This window comes from Panthera leo, chromosome C1 (genome assembly GCF_018350215.1).
Source record: "Panthera leo isolate Ple1 chromosome C1, P.leo_Ple1_pat1.1, whole genome shotgun sequence".
Classification (NCBI taxonomy): Eukaryota; Metazoa; Chordata; class Mammalia; order Carnivora; family Felidae; genus Panthera; species Panthera leo.
In genome coordinates, this window is record NC_056686.1 from 25551688 (window position 1) to 25567913 (window position 16226).

At 44.9% G+C, this 16226-nt stretch overlaps 1 protein-coding gene across 1 annotated transcript in view; it reads right to left on the reverse strand.

Annotated features, from left to right (window-relative positions):
• The window catches only part of CSMD2 (CUB and Sushi multiple domains 2), a 540846-nt gene that overhangs the window by 271951 nt on the left and 252669 nt on the right, over positions 1-16226 (reverse strand). The window contains 1 exon segment of the mRNA XM_042948549.1: positions 15647-15768. Within this exon segment, the coding sequence (XP_042804483.1) occupies positions 15647-15768 (122 nt within the window).

Sequence of the window (16226 nt, forward strand, 5' to 3'; positions counted from 1 at the left end):
GCTCCCTAACCTCCATCACCCTCCCCATCTCCTCCTCCCCTCTGGTAACCATCAGTTTGCTCTCTATACTTGAGTCCGTTTCTTGGTTTGTCTCTCTTTTTTTCCTGCTATGATCATTTGTTTTGTTTCTTAAATCCCACGTATGGGTGAAATCATATGGTATTTGTCTTTCTCTGACAGACTTATTTCGCTTAGTACTATACTCTCTTGCCCCATCCATGTTGTAGAAAATGGTAGGATTTCATTCTTTTTTATGGCTGAGTAATATTCCAGTGTGTGTGTGTGTGTGTGTGTGTGTGTGTGTGTGTGTGTGTGTGTACACACTCCACATCTTCTTTATCCATTCATCTGTGGTTCCAATCTGATGAAGACTTTCCCCTCCCAGTGGGGAGGCTGAAGGTGTTCTTTGTGTTCTATTCTATGACCCCAGGAGTAGAGAATTCTCATGGATGGTTTTTCCTTGTTGTGCAGGTGTCCTCTGTGCAAACCCACAAACTGCTAGGGGACTTGCACAGCCTCACCCCCGGGGTGCCTTCAGGGATCTCAGAGGCCAGCTGCTGCCTGGCCACCATTTCTGAGGGCCCCTCTGCACGGGGCATGGTGTTCACAGTGGGGAGCATCTCTGTTATAAGTACACCCTCGAGCACAGAACAAGATGGCAGAGGAGATGAGTGCCACTGGCTGGAAGAAAGGCTTCCCAAAGGAAATGAAGCCCAGGCTGAGTGCAGGAGATGAACCCAAGTTACCTAAATGGATGAGGAAGGGGAAGCCATCCAGGCGGAGGGAGGAGCAGGTGAACGGGCAAAGGTCTAGAGACTCCTGACAGTGGCTTAATGCAGATGGAAGTGGAGGCTGGTGATGGGAGGAAGTGGGAAGATCAGATTAGGAAAGGCTGTCTGTCATGCTAAGGATTTGGGCTTTGTCCTAAAGGCAAGGGGAAATGATGGACGATTTGTGAGGAAAGGTGTGACATGTCATTTTTGTTTTAGCAGCAACAGCACTGAGGGCTGGTGGGAAACCCAGGAGAGTCTGAGCTGTGGCAGCGTGTGTGTGAGGGGGGTACGTGTGCCTGCAGCAGGCAGCGGCTGGGGTGCGTTAGGAAAGAGGGGACAGCAGGTAACTGTCAACAGTGAGTGGGGATGCCTTAGCCCCTCTGGTTTTCCCATTGACAGGCAAGATCGCCCCCCACGCTCCCTGATGGCCAATGGCATCATTGGGGGACCATTCGCTCAGGCTGGAAACTCCTTCCCTTCTCACCCTCCCTGGTCCTGTCCTATAAGAATAATGTCACCATTTCCCAGCCAGACACACATGGAGGAGACCTGGGGATCTGCTGGGATCTGGGCATTGGCGACTCTGGTTTGTACAGACCCCTCCTTCCCCATGGGCTCCGCTAGCAATGTCTCCTCCCTGAGGCCCGTCTTCTCCAAGTGCTCCGATACCCTTCCTCACCTCTGTGTCAGCACTTACCTGCTGTACTGGCACTGATCTGTTTACCTGCTCCTCCACTACATGTGCCAGGCACGTGCCAGGGGCTCAGACAGTGCTAAATCAGAGAACATTTTCCAAACCCTTCCCAGTTCTCCAGCATGGACAGATTGCTAGGCTCCCAGTCCCCCATACAAGTTACCATGTGGAATAAAAGCTGGCAAACTGTTTCTGTAAAGGGCCAGAGAGTAAATATTTAAGCATATGATGTCTGTTGCAACTACCCACCTCTGCTGTTGTAGCACGAATGCAGCCACAGATAATATATATGTGAATGGGTATGGCTGTGCTCCAGTAAAACCTGATTTACAAAAAAAAGCAACGCTAGCTTGCTGACCCCTGGTCTAGGAGATTCTCTGAGACACCTAATCACAGTTTTTGATCATCTTTTTGTAACGAGAGTTCTTCACTACAAGCACTGACCCTACAGCATGCTCAACTCTGCTCTGAGCAGTTTAGATGCATCAATTCACATCGACTCACAACAGTAGCTACTATGAATACCTCCAGTTTACAAATGGCACAGAGATGTTAGGCGACTTGCCTAAGATCACACGGCCAAGTGGTAGAACTGGGACTCACCAGGCCACCAGAGGCCAGGCTCTTTGCCGCTCGCTGCCTCACAGCAGCCCCAGTGAGGCCTTAGGTCCACTGGGTAGGGACCATGACTTACCCTTTCAAACCCTCCCTAAGCTCTTTTGCCGAATCCCAGCAGCATGGCAAACGCCTGGGCACACAAAATCCTGCCAAGGCTGGCAGTGCCTTCTGCAGGAGGAGGGGCCTGGCCTCTGCAGGGAATAATGGCCCCGGATGCACATTCTTGCCACCATCACCCCCTTGCAGCCAGCCCTGGGGCAGAGGACACTGGCTCACCAAGCCACCTCCAAAAAAGGCAGGGTATGATTATTATGTCTATAATGGGAAAATACTGCTTGGAAGGCCAGAACCCAGAGCCATAAAATGATTCCCATCACTGGTTAGAGCAGCCATGGATGTGAACTGCATTTTAGAGCATCTGACCCTAACGCAGGAGATAATTACACTGAGTAGACCGTACAACAGACATAACATTGCAGTTTTGGGACAGGCCCCCAGTGCACAACGTACTGATGCTTTCATTTTTTTCCCTCCTCTCTTTGGCCTTTGTTTAAAGACGAGATTCTATAATGACTCATTAACTAACATGCACATCAATCACATTCGCCAAGTGTCTTCCTGAGACAGGAGAGTGGCAGCACGTGAAACAGGCGTGATCAAAGAGGCATATTTGTATACAGCTCAGACACCCAATTTGCGCCCATTATGAGTAGATGAACCCATCATCTAGCACAGAGTGACTGAGCACCTGCCATGTGCCAAGCACCGAGCTAGCTGCTTCCCAAGTGTTACCTCGCCTGCCTGGCAGGTTGGAAGCAGAACCCCAATGCTGAGAGCACGGTGAGGATGGTGATGGCTGGGGATGGCAGTGAAGGGGAAAATGACAGGGGGCTGCCCGAGGAGGGAGGTGTGCTGGGCCCCACAGGATGGAGAAGGGTGTGCTCTCTGTCCAGTAGATCCTGTGAATAGTGAACTAGGAAGGAAGAGCAGGGAAGGCAGTCAAGGCAGGGCAGGGGTGAGAGGTGAGAGCAGCCTGGTGGGGTCTGCAGTTGGCTTTTGCCTGGCAGGCCAGAGCGGGTGGTCTGGACTTGATGGTGAACATGAGGGGAAGCTGTAACTCAGCATGAAGGGAGGGCTGGAGGCAGGGAGACCTGCCAGGAGGCTGGTACAGGGCCCTGGAGTGGTGGGAAGGGGAAGGAGTCTGGAGACTATCACCTCAGCACACAGCTGCCTTCCGGGGAACAGTGGGGGATGGGAGTAAGGCCATGTGCAATGCGCACCCTGGGTTCTGGAGGATAGTCCTAGCTTCCCTTTTTTTTAAACATTACTTTTATTTTTTATTTTATTTATTAATTTTTTGAGAGAGAGAGAGAGGGAGGGAGAGGGAGAAAGATATTGGGAATCCCAAGAGAGACAGAAGGAGGGAGAGAGAAGCAGGGCTTACCCGAAGCGGGGCTTACCTGAAGCGGGGCTCAAACTCACCCAGTGCGGGACTCGAACTCACAAACCCTGATCACCTGATGCGGGACTCAAACTCACAAACTCTGAAATCATGACCTGAGCCGAAGTCAGATGCTTAACCTACTGAGCCACCCAGGAGCCCCAGTCTTTGCTTCCTGAACACTGCCCAGGGCCTCCCAAAGGGCAGGGATCCCCAGGCCTGCCAGCTTGTGCCCAGTGCCTCAGTAAGGCTGCAGGGATCTGACAGCTCACAGGCTTTTTTTTTTTTTTTTTTTTTTTGGAAGCTGGAATCCAAGAGACCCAGCCTGAGACAGTGTTGTCCAAGGAGTGAATTTTTGTAACAGCCTCCCTGCTGGACTCCCTGCCTCTGCTGCCTTCCTTCACTCTGTACCCAAAGCTCTGTGCCCCAGGATCCCTTAGAGTAGGGGCTGGATGACTATGGTCCTTGGGCCAAATCGGCCTGTGGACTGTTTCTGTATGGTCCCTTGAGCTAAGAAGTGCTCTTACATTTTAAAATATTTAACAAACAAATAAACCATTACAAAGAAGAATGTGCAACAGAAACTTCACGTGGTCCTCAAAGCCTAAAATATTTATCATCTGGCTCTTTACAGAAAAAGTGTGCCGGGCCTAGAGCAAGGTTTTTCAAGTTGACTTCCCAGGCACCGTAGGGTTCCATGAAGGTACTTCCCTGGCCACCAACACAGGTGGAGAGGGAGCCACAGTGGGCAGAGCCCTCCTCCAACCAAAGCAGTTCCTTTTGATCTAGTTCATGTTTGGGGATTCTGTGATAGACATCGACTGTGGCTTACTCAATGTCTCTTCCTCCGTTTACCCGTACCTAACAGAACTCTGACTGTGGAGTGCAGCAATGAACCTAGCTAACCTCAGAGCTAAGGATGGCTAAGCAACAGGATTCTGGGCAATGAGACATGAGCTGAAGAGCCCTCAGGGCATTTCCCCACCTTTCTCCTTGCTTTCCCAGAATACAGATGTGAGGACCCTGGTGGAACAGCCTTCTTGTGATCATGAGGACAAGAGCCCACACACAGAGAACGGCAGAGGGAAAAATAGAAGGTGCTTGAGACCTGAATGAAATATGAAACCAGCCCTGGACTCTTCACTTCTGGGCCTCTGGTCTATGAGGGAATAAACTGTTTTGCTGAAGCTTCTGTGGAGGCATTTTCTCCAGTTCAGAGCCAATCACAACCTACTGGCTACAGGTTCTGAAGAAAGGCTTCATCACCATGGAAAAGTGTGCCAACTCTTGATCCCCAGGATTAAGCTCAGCATCTTGGCAAGGAAATCCGAGGCTTAAATGGCATTGTCTGCCCCTTCCCAGCTCATTACAGCTCCCTTCCACCATGGTCTGCTCCAGTCCTACTTCCCCTATTCTGCCTCAGAGCACTTCTCTGAGCCCCTGAGGGCTGATCGCGCCCCCCCACCCCCCAACCCCAGCTTCGGTTTACTAATGCTGCTGTCAGTTTGACCACTAGCTCCATGAAAGGGAGGGAATCCCTTTTCCTGGGCACAGCCTGCATGGTGATTCCTGGCCGGGTCTTGCTGAGGGCCCAGATCACGGCTGGACAGGTGGCTCTTGGGGTTGGGGAGGAAGGGAGGCCAGTGGGAAGGCTGACCGTAACCCTGGGAGTTGAAGGGGAGTGGCCGCCAGTACCCTTGAGGCTTTGGTGGAGGCTGGGAAAGAAAGCCCAGGGGCAGAAACTAAGAACTTTCAGAGGTTCCGGAACTTTGGTCACTAACTCAGGTTGAATTCTGGAGGCTCTGAGAGTAGCAAAGCCTTTCATCCATTCATGGGCTCATCCACTCACTGACTGATGAATTCATTTATTCACTTATTCATTCAACCGTTAAAATGTATTTGCCAAGTGCTCTGCTTTGGAGAGGCAGCTGCAGGCAAGCAAAACATGGCCACTGTCCTGAGAGACCTCAGTCTTGAAGAGGAGACACGGGAGCATGTGGAAAACCCCACGTGGTGTGACGGGTGCTGGCACTGCGGACGCATGGGGATGGGGCACATATGAGGGCCACAGAAAGTCCTGGACAGTGGAGGAGCAGGGACTGCCTTGAAGAACAGAGGAGGGGGTGGGGGGACACCAAGGCCACAGCCAGGTCAAGGAAGAAAGGAACACCAAGAGGTGACGTACAGTGAGGACAAGGGTAAGAGGCACGGAATCAGGTTTAGCAGGTTTTGCAGGAAGTCATTAAAGGGTCCCACTCCAGGAATGGGCTTGGGGGACTTGGGGGAGACCCTTCTGGTAGCCAGCCAGCCTCTCACACGGGGCCCAGCACAGACAGGGCATGAGTACATGTTTGCTGAATGTTCACAAGTGAGTGAACAAATGGGCCAACAAATGTGCTCCTGATATTTGCACCAGCAAGTGATCATTTGCCTGGGGTGTGATTTCTCAGTTCTGCAGGTCTACAAAGGGGGAGTGATACTGGTAATCCCCCAGGAACAATCATCAAAAGGCTGTTATCTTTGGCTCTGAGGTTCATAACAGGAGCTTTCCTTTCCCTCTCCTTTCCTTGGCCCACCGCCCTCCTCCTCCCACCTCTCTGTCCCCCCTGCCTTGCTTTTACTTCCTCTCTAGCGAACATGGCTTGACTCTCGGGCTCACATCCAGCGAGGTTCACATGCAAATCAGATCATGTCTTGAGTTCACACCTAGGAGCTTCAGAAGAAAGGTAGATGTGTGCAGGTAGGGGGCACCGACGCGGGTCTGGGCTTCAGTTCTGACTGCAAAAATGGCATCGGTATGTCTTCTGGGAGGCCCCACTGAGAGGTCCTGACAGGAGGCCCCCAGCTTCACGTGGCAGGGCTGTACCTGAGAGATACCTGACCCAGAGACAGGTCTTCTCCGTCAGTTCTTTGCGCATTCAAACATCTGCTGAGCTCCTCCTTTCTGCCAAGCACCCACGCTGACTGAAGAAGGACTCAACAAAATGCCATCCCTGCTTTCAGGGCACTCATGGGCTATGGGAGAAGGAGATTCTAAACATAGCACGACATAATACCCACACAGACGACAGGTGCTGATAAAATGCTATAGGAACCAAAGTAGAACAAAGACTTGGAGCTAGGAGGGCTTCTCAGAAGAGGGGGTATTTGGGCTGTGTCTCAAAGGGGGACAGAAATTTGGAGGGGAAAGGAAGGCACACTGAGATAGGATGTGCCCAGACAGAGGTCTTAAAGGGCCAGGTATGTCTACAAACTAGGAGTTCAGTGTGGCTGAAGCCAGGGTTGCCTGAGTGGAGGGACAGAGGGACGGGTGGGCCCTGTGCGCTTTGCTGCAAGGCAAGGGGGTTGTTGTTTATCCATAAGCTTGGCTGGTCAGAGCCTCAGGGGCACCCTTTAAAGGTACAGGTTCCAGGCATCCATCCCAGATCCACTGAATCATATCTTCAAAGAGCTCTGGAATTTGTGCCTCAAAATACCTCTCTGGGTATTTTTGATGATTAACCAAAGTTTGGGAATATTATTGTGGGTAGAATGACTCTAAGGACCAAGATAGCCCACGTGGCCAAGGTGGGGCTGACATTTCTCAAGGATATCTCAATCAAAGGGAGAATGTGGAGCCATTTGGAGTAGGCCAGCATCACTTGCTCTGAGCCTTGTCTCTTCTCCTTGAATATGCTAAGCTTCCAGAAAGATGGACTGGGTATTTGTAATTGTTTTATTCTTAGTTTACTGAGTACAGACCTACCATTCACCCACCTCCCCAATAAGACTGTAAGCTCTTGTCCCCACGGTGCAGAGCTCGTGCTCTGCCCATAGGTGCTCCATCAATGCTGGTGTCTTGACATAGGTTCTTGGCAATTTCCACACCAGAGCATTTTATTTCTCTTTGGACCTTTTTATGGCTCCTGAGGGCAGCGGGGGGAGGGGAGTCCTAGTTACTGGAACATTCCTCCCTCTTAAGCTCAGCCAGCAAAGGTTCTAGAAGGGGAATGGAATTCCAGGAAGAGTCCTCACATCCACAGATACCCAGGTGCCTGGGATGAATAATCATCTCATGACCATAAGGAGAGGCAGGGACATGTGTCCCGCTCTGCTCACTTGCAGGCAAACCTCAGCCTCTCCTAACACCATCCTTCTTCACCTGCTCCTTGCAAGGGAGACCCTGTCGTCTCAGTCCTATGTGCCTCTCACTTACTTCAGATACTTCTACATCTTCACTCTCTTCCTCTTTGCCTGCTCCGCCCTCAGCCTACAAACACGCTCTAGTTTCTAATGTCCTAAACAAACCAACACTCTGAGCAGCCCCAAACTTTCTGTCCACGCTCCTTCCCTCTCATGCCCTTTCTCCTTCCTTTATGTCACCTTGAAACTTATCAAAAGAGCTATCTAGGCTCCTTGTCCCTAGAGCTTCCCCTCCCACCCATTCACTCCCTGCCCCACGGCTGTTTCTGTCCCCAAAGCTTCACTGAAAGGTCCTCTTCCAAGGCCAAAGGCAACAGTCTCTTTCCAGCACTTTCCCCAACAAGACTTGTTCATCACCACCACTGTCAGACATATTCTGGTTGGAAACCCTTCCTCCCTCTGTGGTGTGATTCTCCTACCTTACACTGCTCTTCCTGTGTCTTGCACTGTATTTCTTTCATCTATAAGGATGGTGTTCCCAGATCCATTCAGAATCTTCCTATTCTCTTCACTCTCTCCAGGAAGTGTTGTCTATTCCTTAGGCTTCTATTCTCACCCATGTGCTGATGAAGTAACACCCAAATCTCTCTCTTGAACCCAGACTGACCCAGTGTCCAACCAGTGTATCCAAATGTCACTGGATGAAACACAGGCACTTCAAATGCACCATGTTTCCATCCTGACCACTGAAAACACTTCTTCCTGTTTCATTTTCTTTTAAAGACTCCCATTGGGCCAAGTCGGAAAGTATCAAGTCATTATTCATCTGTCCATTGAGTCAATGTTTGCTGGGTGATCATTATGTGCCAGGCACTGTGCTGGTCACTTGGGATACATTGTTGAGTAAGACCCTCTTTCTCTCCTGATCCTCACAGCCAGTCAGCCACCAAGTCCCATTCCATTCCCTACATTTCTCTTAAATCTGTCTCCCTCTCCATGTTTCCAAAGCCTTTGGTTGGTGTCCCCATTCCTCTTACTTGGGTAATTGCTTCTGCCTCCTAACTGGTCTCTCTCCCTCCAGTATCCCTCTTGAATCCTCTCCACTGCTGCCAGAGTGATCTTTCAAAAACTCAGACCTTCCTGCTATTGCTTTTGTTCAGAAGAAAGCAGGACTCTCATCCTTACCAAGGCTGACCTCAGGGCTGTCAGTCCTACACCCTCCCATTTACTCTGGGACCTTGTTCCATCCAGCAGCATAGCCCAGCCACTGAAATGTATGGGCAGTGGAGTCACAAAGACCAGGTTTAAATCCTGGTGATGCCACTCCCCGGCTATGCACTATGGCTAAGTTTCCTACCCTTTCAACCTATCCACAATTCACGCTCTTTATCCATCAAGTGGGTCTCTTAAAACCTAATTAATTGTGAAGAGGATGAAATAAAATCATTTATACAGAAGGCTTAGCTCAGTGCTCAGCATATGGTATGCATACAGTAAGATATAACTGTTGCCGTTATTTCCAAGGGTCTAACACCTGTACCCTTAAAAATCTGTTTCAGGACAAAACCCAAGCCTCTTTGCCAAGCATCTAGGCTGACCATAATCTGGATCCTATGACCTTCCCATCCTCATCTTGATCCAGACATGCTGAATTACTTTCAGTTCTGAGAGGTGTTCTACATCTCAGTGCCTTTACACCTGCATCTACTCTCAGATAATGATTTCCAAGCCAACTCATCCTTTAAGATCCTGCTCAAATGTCTCCTCCTCTGTGAAAACTTCCTGACCTTCCAGTTAGTGGCTCCTTCCAACATTTTCCAAGATAGCGAACTGAATACCCCTCCATCTGCACTTACCCAAACTCTAGCTTTTTATTTATAGGCCTTTATTCTCTCCTATGTATTGTTCCTCAAAGGCAGAGATCATATCTATAGTCAATGAATGAAAAAGTGCTCATCTCACGACATATTGTGAACTTGAAGAGACTGTGCTTTTTGCTGCGGGAAATGCTCCAAAGGGGATTGGACAGGCAGTCCTTGGACACACCTGTATCTCTCCTGTGGGTCAGTGGACAAAGTTAGAAACACACTGTGCATTTTCCCTGATGTTTGCAGGAAGGCAGTTCTGATTCTTTAGTCTTGGATTTTGAGTTGCCCCACTTATACCCCCGTCTTTCTGCCCTCAATGCTCCCTGACTCTCCTCCAGTGTGGTGTCAGTAAGGGACTTCCTTCAGCCTTTCTGGGATTCTCAGCACTGTCTGAAGTTCATAAAGAACCCATGGAGATGACAGGAACATCCTTTTTTACAGCTTCATTCTGAGGGAATACCCTTTGGAGAGGCTGTTTTCAGGAACCCAGGTTGGTGTGACCTCCTCCTGCAGGACATGTGAGGGAGTGACTCATATGGGGCCACTGACCTTCACACACCAGCCAAGACTAGCTCTTCTGGGCAGGGGAGGGGAGGGTGAATCAAATTGTTTCTCAGAAACTTCTCAGGCCTTACCTACACTTTCTCTTGCACTTCACCTTCAGGTGCAAAAGAAGACTGAGCTAAGTATCTTTAACAATACCCGAGAAAGAGTCTTCTCATCAACAACTTAATAACTTTGTGGTAGTAAGTTCTTCTTCTGGGCCAGCCTCCATCCCCATGTGGCTGAAGCATCCTTCCCCTTGACTAGGTTCATCATCAAACGGTTTGATGAAATAAAATATTTCTTTATAAAATGCCTCATAGAGGAAATCTGTTTCCATTGTCCCCCGCACTGTGGTCCTAAGCACCTTGACCAAACAACTTAAAAACACTGAGTAAAATTTAAAAAGGAAAAAAAAAGCTTTTTATAAATTAGTAAGTGCTATAAACAGAATCATATATCCCTAAAATTCATATGTTGAAACCCTAACCCCCCAATGTGATGGAATCTGGATATGGAGCCTTTATGGGGGTAATTAAGGTTAAATGAGGTCATAAGGGTAGGACTGTAATCCAATGGGATTGGTGTCCTTATAAGAGGAGCAGAAGACACCAGAAAGTCTCTCTCTGGATTCACACAGAAGAAAGGCCATATGAGAAGGAGGTCATCTACAAACGAGGAAGAGGCCTTGCCAGAAACTGAGTTTGCTGGCACCTTGATTGTGAACTTCTAGCATCCAGAACTGTGAGAAAAAAAATGTTCCTTGTTAAGTCTGCTATATTTTGTTATGGCAGCCTGGGCAGACTAATAAAGTAAGAATATTCAGAGTCCAAACCCGGTGATTGTAGGGACTCTAAATGTGATTTAGAGCATGAAGTTGGCATTGGCTTTGAGTGCATTTTTAAAGACTGGTAAAGTAGAGCTCTGGTTTTCAGGGCCTTGTGGAGAAGAGGGAACAGGAGACAAAGATCAGGACCCACCAAGGTGGGGACTCTAGTGTGACACCCCTGAATAAAGCTGCACCCTTAGTGTGAGGGTGAGTGAGCAACAAGCATGCCTGCCTTCTCATCTGCCACGACTGCCCTCTGGGCTGGTCTGGAGGCTGATTATTTATCTGAGATCTTGACACTGAGTGGACAGCACACAGAAAACTTCCCTTGAGACTCTTTCACAGTAAGTCTGCCTTCACATGGGTGTGGAGATTACTTGGGTGGTTTGAAACCTTCACACTAAGAATTTACTATCAAAAGGTTTCTGGTTTGGTAATGCCACTAGGCACTGGGCAGAAGTGAAAATAAGCTGTCTCCGGAAGAAACCACCTTCTCCCCAGGTCTCAAAGAAGTCTCACAAAGTTTATGACTCTAACCACACAGTCAAGAGTTATAGACAGAAAAAATAAGGAAACGTGGTTCTATGGGCAAGAAGTAAGAAACGACAGATAACAGAACCAAACTTAAAAAGATTTCAGATTTGGGATTAACAGATACAGAATATAAAATAAATATGTGTAACATACTGAAAGAATTAAAGAGGGGTCTAAACATATGAGTAGGGGGCAAAATACTATAAAATATGATCAAAAACATTTAAAAAAAACAAATAGGACCTCATAAAATAAAAATGGTGCTATTTGAAATTAAAGCAAATCTTCAGGGAATGAATTCAACAGAGATTAGATGCAGCATAACAGAGAATTAGTGAAAAGAATGAGAGAAAATGGTAGAAGTTGGGGTGCCTGGGTGGCTCAGTTGATTAGCTATCCGACTTCAGCTCGGGTCATGATCTTGCAGTTTGTGAGTTCAAGCCCTGTGTCGGGCTCTGTGCTGACAGCTCAGAGCCTGGAGCTTGCTTCATATTCTGTGTCTTCCTCTCTCTCTGCCCCTCCCCTGCTTGTACTCTGTCTGTCTACTACTCTCACTCAAAAATACTAAAAAAAATTAAAAAAAAATTTTTTTTAAATGGTACAAGTTATAAAACATAGAAGATGGGGTGAGAAAGATTAATATGCTTTGCCAGATTTCAGGAGCAGGATAGAGAGAGCATAAAGGAGAGAAAACAGTTGAAAAGACAATGGCTAAAAATTTTCCCAAATCAATGAAAGATAACAATCCATAGATTCAAGAGCTTAATGAAGTCAAGCAGGATAAATACCAAGATATCCACAACTAGACACTTGATTATGAAACTGCAGAACAATAAAGACAAGGAACAGACCATAAAAGCAGTGAGAAGAATATCATACAAAGGGATGACAATAAGCTTACAGCCACAATGGGAGCTAGAAGATATTGGAATACTTCCATGTGCAGAGAGAATATGATTATCAACCAAGAATCAAATACTTAGTGAATACCAATGTTCTTTCAAGAACAAGGGGAGAGCAGACATTTTAAGACAAACAAGAACTATGAAATTTTGTCATCAACAGGAAAATAAATTCTAAAGCATGGACTTTGGACAGAAAGAAATTCCAAAGAGAAGGACTAGATACACAAGAAGGAATAGTGAACAAAGTGGTAAATGTGCAAGTAAATCTAAATGGACATTAGTTTTATTAAACAAGAATAATCATGACTTGTGAGGAAAAGAAAGGCAACATGAAAATACACACCATAGAGTATGAATTGGGAGGGAGTAATTAAAATCCTCTAAGACCTCTCACTTTACAAGAGGAACATAAAATTACTATTTACATTAGCTTTTATTAAGTGTGCAAATTAATATGTCTTGGGTAACTCTAAAAAATAGAAGTGATAGTATAATTTAAATGGTCTAACTTTTCTAGTTGAAAGATGAATTGTTAGAGTGGATTTTTAAAAATCCAGCTATACATAAGACACACATAAAGCATAAGGAAGTAAAAAAGTTGAAAACAAGAGAACAGAAAAGATTTGTTAAACGACCCTGTTAAACAACAACAACAACAACAACAACAACAACAACAGCTTGATGGATAGCGTGGGGGGAAAGTTTTCAAGTAAAAAACATTACTATAGGTAAAGAGAGTCATTATATAACTATTTTTGAAAAAGTTCAATTCATCAGCAAGATATATAATTCTCAACTTGCATGTCCAATAACACAGTCTCAAAATATATAAAGCAAAAACTGACAGAACTTCAAGGAAAAATAGGTAAACTACTATCATAGTGGGAGATTTTAATATGCCTTCTTCTGCAGTTGACTGATCAAGAAGACAAAACCAATGAAGATATAAAAGATATAAGCACAATTAACAGGGTTATGTAACAAAGATATTAGAACACAAAAACTACAAAATACAGTTTATTTTTTAAGCACGCAAAGAATATATGTGAAAAATGACATTTCTGATCCAAAAGCATGTCTCAACAGACTTCAAATGATTCAGTTACAATGTTCTCTGACCATGAGCTTTAGAATCACTAACAAAAGGACAGTTAGAAAAATCCTTTACTTGAAAATTAAGAAATATTTCTAAAAAATTCATGGTTAAAAGATAAAAGAAAAATAGAGTTGGAAAATATTCTTAACTAAAGTATAATAGAAATACAACATATAAAACCCTGTGGGAATGTAGCCAAAATAGTTCTCAGGGGGAAATTTATAGTCTTAGGTGCTTAAATAAGTTTGAAAAATAATGAATTAAGCATCAAAATTAACATGCTAAATACAGGAATAACAGAATAAACCCAAATATAACAGGAGGAAAGAAATTGGTGAAGTAAAAAATAAATATATCAAAAGAAATATTAACGGAACCAAAACTGGTTATTTGCAAAGAATAAAAAATGTGAAACCTCTGGCAATATTTATTTAAAAAGATACAAAATTAGAAATAAAAGAGGGAATAAAATATATATAGTAAGAGATAGTATGCACAACTTTATGACCAATAAATTTGAAAACTTACTAAAAGGGACTGAAGAAAAAAATCCTAATAGTCCTTTGGTCATTAAAAGTATTAAATCTATAGTTTGAAATCTTCCAACAAAGGAACACCAAACCCAGATAGTTCTGCTGAAAAGCTCCACAAAACTTCCAGGGCAGAAGTTATTCCAATCTTTGCTAATAACTCCATAGGACAGAAAGAGAGGATACACTTGCCAAATCATTTTATAAGGCTAACAGTATCCTGATGAAAAAATCTGGCAAGGTTAATATGAAAAACAAAGGCCAATCTCACTAACAAAACAGAAGCAAATTACCAAACAAAATATTAGCAAATCAGGCATTTATAACAATAATACTAAAAGACCAACTTGAGTTTATCCCAGGAATGCAAGGTTGGTTTAATATTAGACAAATCAACCAATATCATTCACCACCCTAAGAAAATTAAGGAACAAATCATGATTATATCAATAGATATAGAAAGGTGCTTGATAAAACTCTACACTCATTCACAATAAAAGTGATTAGAAAGCTAGGGTAAGAAAGAAACTAAAAATTAAAAAAAACTTCAGCAAACATCATACTTAATGATAAAATAAAAACATCTATTTAACATCAAACAATGACAAGTGTGCCCATCAATCACAATGACTGATATTATACTGCAGGGTTGATATTATACATTAGGGCAAGAAAAAGAAAAAGAGAAGGTATAAACATCAGAAAGGAAGAAATGAAACCATCATTCTTTGTCTTTTGTAGATATCCCAAATAATTCACAGATAAATTATTATAAAAGTTGCTATGTTAAAAAAAATCAAAGAATAAAAATTAATAGTATTTCTAAACACTGGAAACAACTAGGGATAAAATGAAGTTTTAAAAGATACGATTTACAATAGTAACAATAAATAAAGCTACCTAGAGGTAAACAGATTAAATAGATTTTTTTGTGTAAAAAAATTACACAAGTTTATTGACAGCCATTAAAGAAGCCCTATGGAAACAGATGTACCATACTCAGGGACTGGAAGACTCAGTATCATAAAGATATCAGTTCTTCTCGAGTTCATCTGTAGTTTTGTCATAATTAAAATAAAGATTCAAACAGGTTATTTTGTGGATTTTGGCCAGATACTTGTAAAATTTATGAGGACAAAGGGCATTGCACAGGAAAAAACTAAATGTGAAATAAACATATGAAGAGACGTATACAGCGGTTCAGAAGTACACACACCAACATAGATAAATCTTAGAGACACAATTTTGAGCAAAGTTGATTAAGAATACATACAACATGATTATGTTTATACAAAGTCCAAATGCTTGCTCACTAAACAATGTTTTTTAAGGATACACACTGACATGCAAACTATAAAGAAAAGCAGAGGAATAACAAGTACACAGTCAAGGTACCTGAGGGATAGGGAATGGAATGAGATTGGTGAGGGACATGAATCACTAAGGTAACTCTGGTTTTTGTTAAGTTGGGAGATGACTATGCAGTTGTTGGTTGTATTGATGCTCTTTATATTTTACTCATATTTTACAATTATGCATTTTACTCCTTGATATTTAATGAAAACAGTTTTTAGGAACTGCCTGCAGAGAATCTACCACAAGCAAGTTCTAGGCTTGAAACCCCTTGTAGACCAACTGTCCCCAGCCCGGCCCTGCCCATGGGACACTTCCCATCCTCCCCCCGCAGCCTTACCTTGGCAGGGTTGAGTGCTGTGATGATCCACACACAGTGTGCATTGTTGTCATACTGAATAGGGAAATTGGGGGAGGTGATGATGCCTGAGGGGCCTCGAAGGTGGGCATCACACATGCGGGCTGCAGAGAGGAGATGAAAGGCAAGCATCTTAGTTTAGACTAGATCTAGTTCCCGTCCCCACCTCCTACTTGGAGCCAGAAGAGCCTGAAGTCTATACAGCCCCTCCCAAATATAACCTGCTTCCTATTTCCTTCCCCAGTTTTCAGCAGGCTCAAAGGAAAGTCACAGTTCCAGGAACATGGGGGTAGGGGCAGGCCCCACGTGTCCTCACCTGCTGCTCTGGAGACAATGATGAGCTTCCATGGTCAGGCTAGGCAAGCCTCCCTAGCCTGACCCTACTGTGATTGCGCAGCTTGTCTCCCCCAAGAGGGTATGGACTAGTACTCCACATGCTGACTTAAAGCCAGGTAGGCCCCAGGCACCTATGGGCCTGCTAAGCGGCTCACCCCTTGCACTGCTGACCTGTCTGTGTGTCCCCATTTGCTCTCAGCCTCTTTGAAGTAGAATCTCAGGATGT